The 1,605-nt window shown below is 67.2% G+C and overlaps 1 protein-coding gene across 1 annotated transcript in view; it reads left to right on the plus strand.

Moving 5' to 3' along the window:
• Window positions 1-6: 6 nt before the first annotated feature.
• Window positions 7-1,605, plus strand: part of MDFI (MyoD family inhibitor) — a 5,229-nt gene continuing 3,630 nt past the window's right edge. Inside the window, exons 1-2 of the mRNA XM_017727152.1 lie at window positions 7-190; window positions 649-831. Coding sequence (XP_017582641.1) covers window positions 10-190; window positions 649-831 — 364 coding nt within the window. The 5' untranslated portion in view covers window positions 7-9. The remainder of the gene's footprint in view (window positions 191-648; window positions 832-1,605) is intronic.

The raw sequence follows: 1,605 nt of genomic DNA on the forward strand, positions 1-1,605 counted from the left end.
GTGGGGGAGATGGCGTTGCACCGAGCCTCCCCCCCCTCCCCCGACACGCCCTGGGCACCCCACATTCCCCGTGGGATGGAGCAGCCAGCTCCCAGCAGTGCCGAAGGTGGTCCTGCCTTCTCCCGGCTTTCTGCGAGGGGCGGTTTGGCACCGGGATTTCTCCCATGGGGAAGAACTCAGCTCCTTTCAGGTTTTTGCCGCCCCATCGAGGGGTCCTGCAGGGGTTACTCCTGCTCCGGAGTGCGGGAGGATGAGGGAAGGTGGCAGCCAGCTCCCGCAGGGAAGACAGTGGCCCTTTCATGGGAAGGGGGATGAAAAATCCAGCTTGAGCTGCGGAGTGTAACCAGATCCCTTGGCTCTTTTGGAGAAGGAATGTGAGAGCTTGGAAGGGTTTTTGGGATGGTGCTGCCGAGCCGCTGGCGCTGCAGCGGGGTGAGCAGCTGCGGGGTGATGCAGCCGCGGTGCCCGTCCCGAGCAGCCCCAAATCCCGCGTGGTGCTCCAGCTCTTCCCCCTTCCTGTATGCGGCAGGGATGTGGCTTGGGAATCAGAGCCCAGACGCCCTGACCGGTGCCATGGGCAGTGTCTGGGGCCGGGCTGGGGGTTTGGGTGGCCCCGGGGTCTCGGCTCTAACCCCGTTTCTCTTGCAGAGGTGGCCGAGCCCTCGCGCCCTCCCCCGAGGCCGATCCCAGCGGTGCCACCGGCGGAGCCCCGGCCTCCCGCCCGCCCCGCGGTGCCGAAGAAGGAGAAACCCCCGGAAGATGACAAGTCCCCAAAAGTGCTGACGAAAAGCCCCCGGGCCGAGCTCTGCGGCGCTCCCGAAGCTGTGACATGTGAGTGTTTCCCTCGGTGGCAGCTCCGGACACCGCCGGGGGCCCGTGCCTTGGGCTGCTGCCACCTCATCAGCAGCGGGGCTCATTAAAAAGCGGGGCAGAGGTGGGAACTGTCTCCTCCTCGCTTTGTTCCTCCCCACATCAAAGCTCAAACCGAGCCTGAGTCACCTGGAGAGGCGAAAGCGAAGGGCGGCACCCGGCATGGCTCTCGCTGCCCTCCGAGGCGGAGCCGGGGCAGCTGGGGCTGCTTTGGGAAGCGTTGGGGTCCTCTGGGATGCCGTGGTGGGAAGAGGGATGAGCCCTCGGGGAAGAAGCTGGGTGGAGCATCCCCCAAAACCCCAGTGGGAGAGAGGAGAGCCCCAGAGACCGTTTTCGAGGGCACAGCCCCGGGATGTCTCCGTGGGCACAGCCCCGGGATGTCTCCGTGGGCACAGCCCCGGGACGTCTCCGTGGGCACAGCCCCGGGATGTCTCCATGGCACAGCCCCGGGATGTCTCCATGGGGAGAGCCCCGGGTGGGCTGCCCCGGGATGTCTCCGTGGCACAGCCCCGGGATGTCTCCGTGGGCACAGCCCCGGGATGTCTCCGTGGGCACAGCTCCTGGGGCGGGAGCGCAGCAGGCACTTGCTGGAGCAAAGGGAGACGCTTCGCGCTGGGACAGCTCTTGCCTTGGCGAGTCCGGGGCAAGGGTGAGGCTGGGGCCAAGCCTGGCTGAGCCGGGCTGTCCGCACAGAGGAGTTGGTTTTGCCGCAGGCGGTGGCGGGGCCAGGCAGCA

The sequence above is a fragment of the Corvus brachyrhynchos genome, unplaced genomic scaffold (genome assembly GCF_000691975.1).
Source record: "Corvus brachyrhynchos isolate BGI_N302 unplaced genomic scaffold, ASM69197v1 scaffold72, whole genome shotgun sequence".
NCBI lineage: Eukaryota > Metazoa > Chordata > Aves > Passeriformes > Corvidae > Corvus > Corvus brachyrhynchos.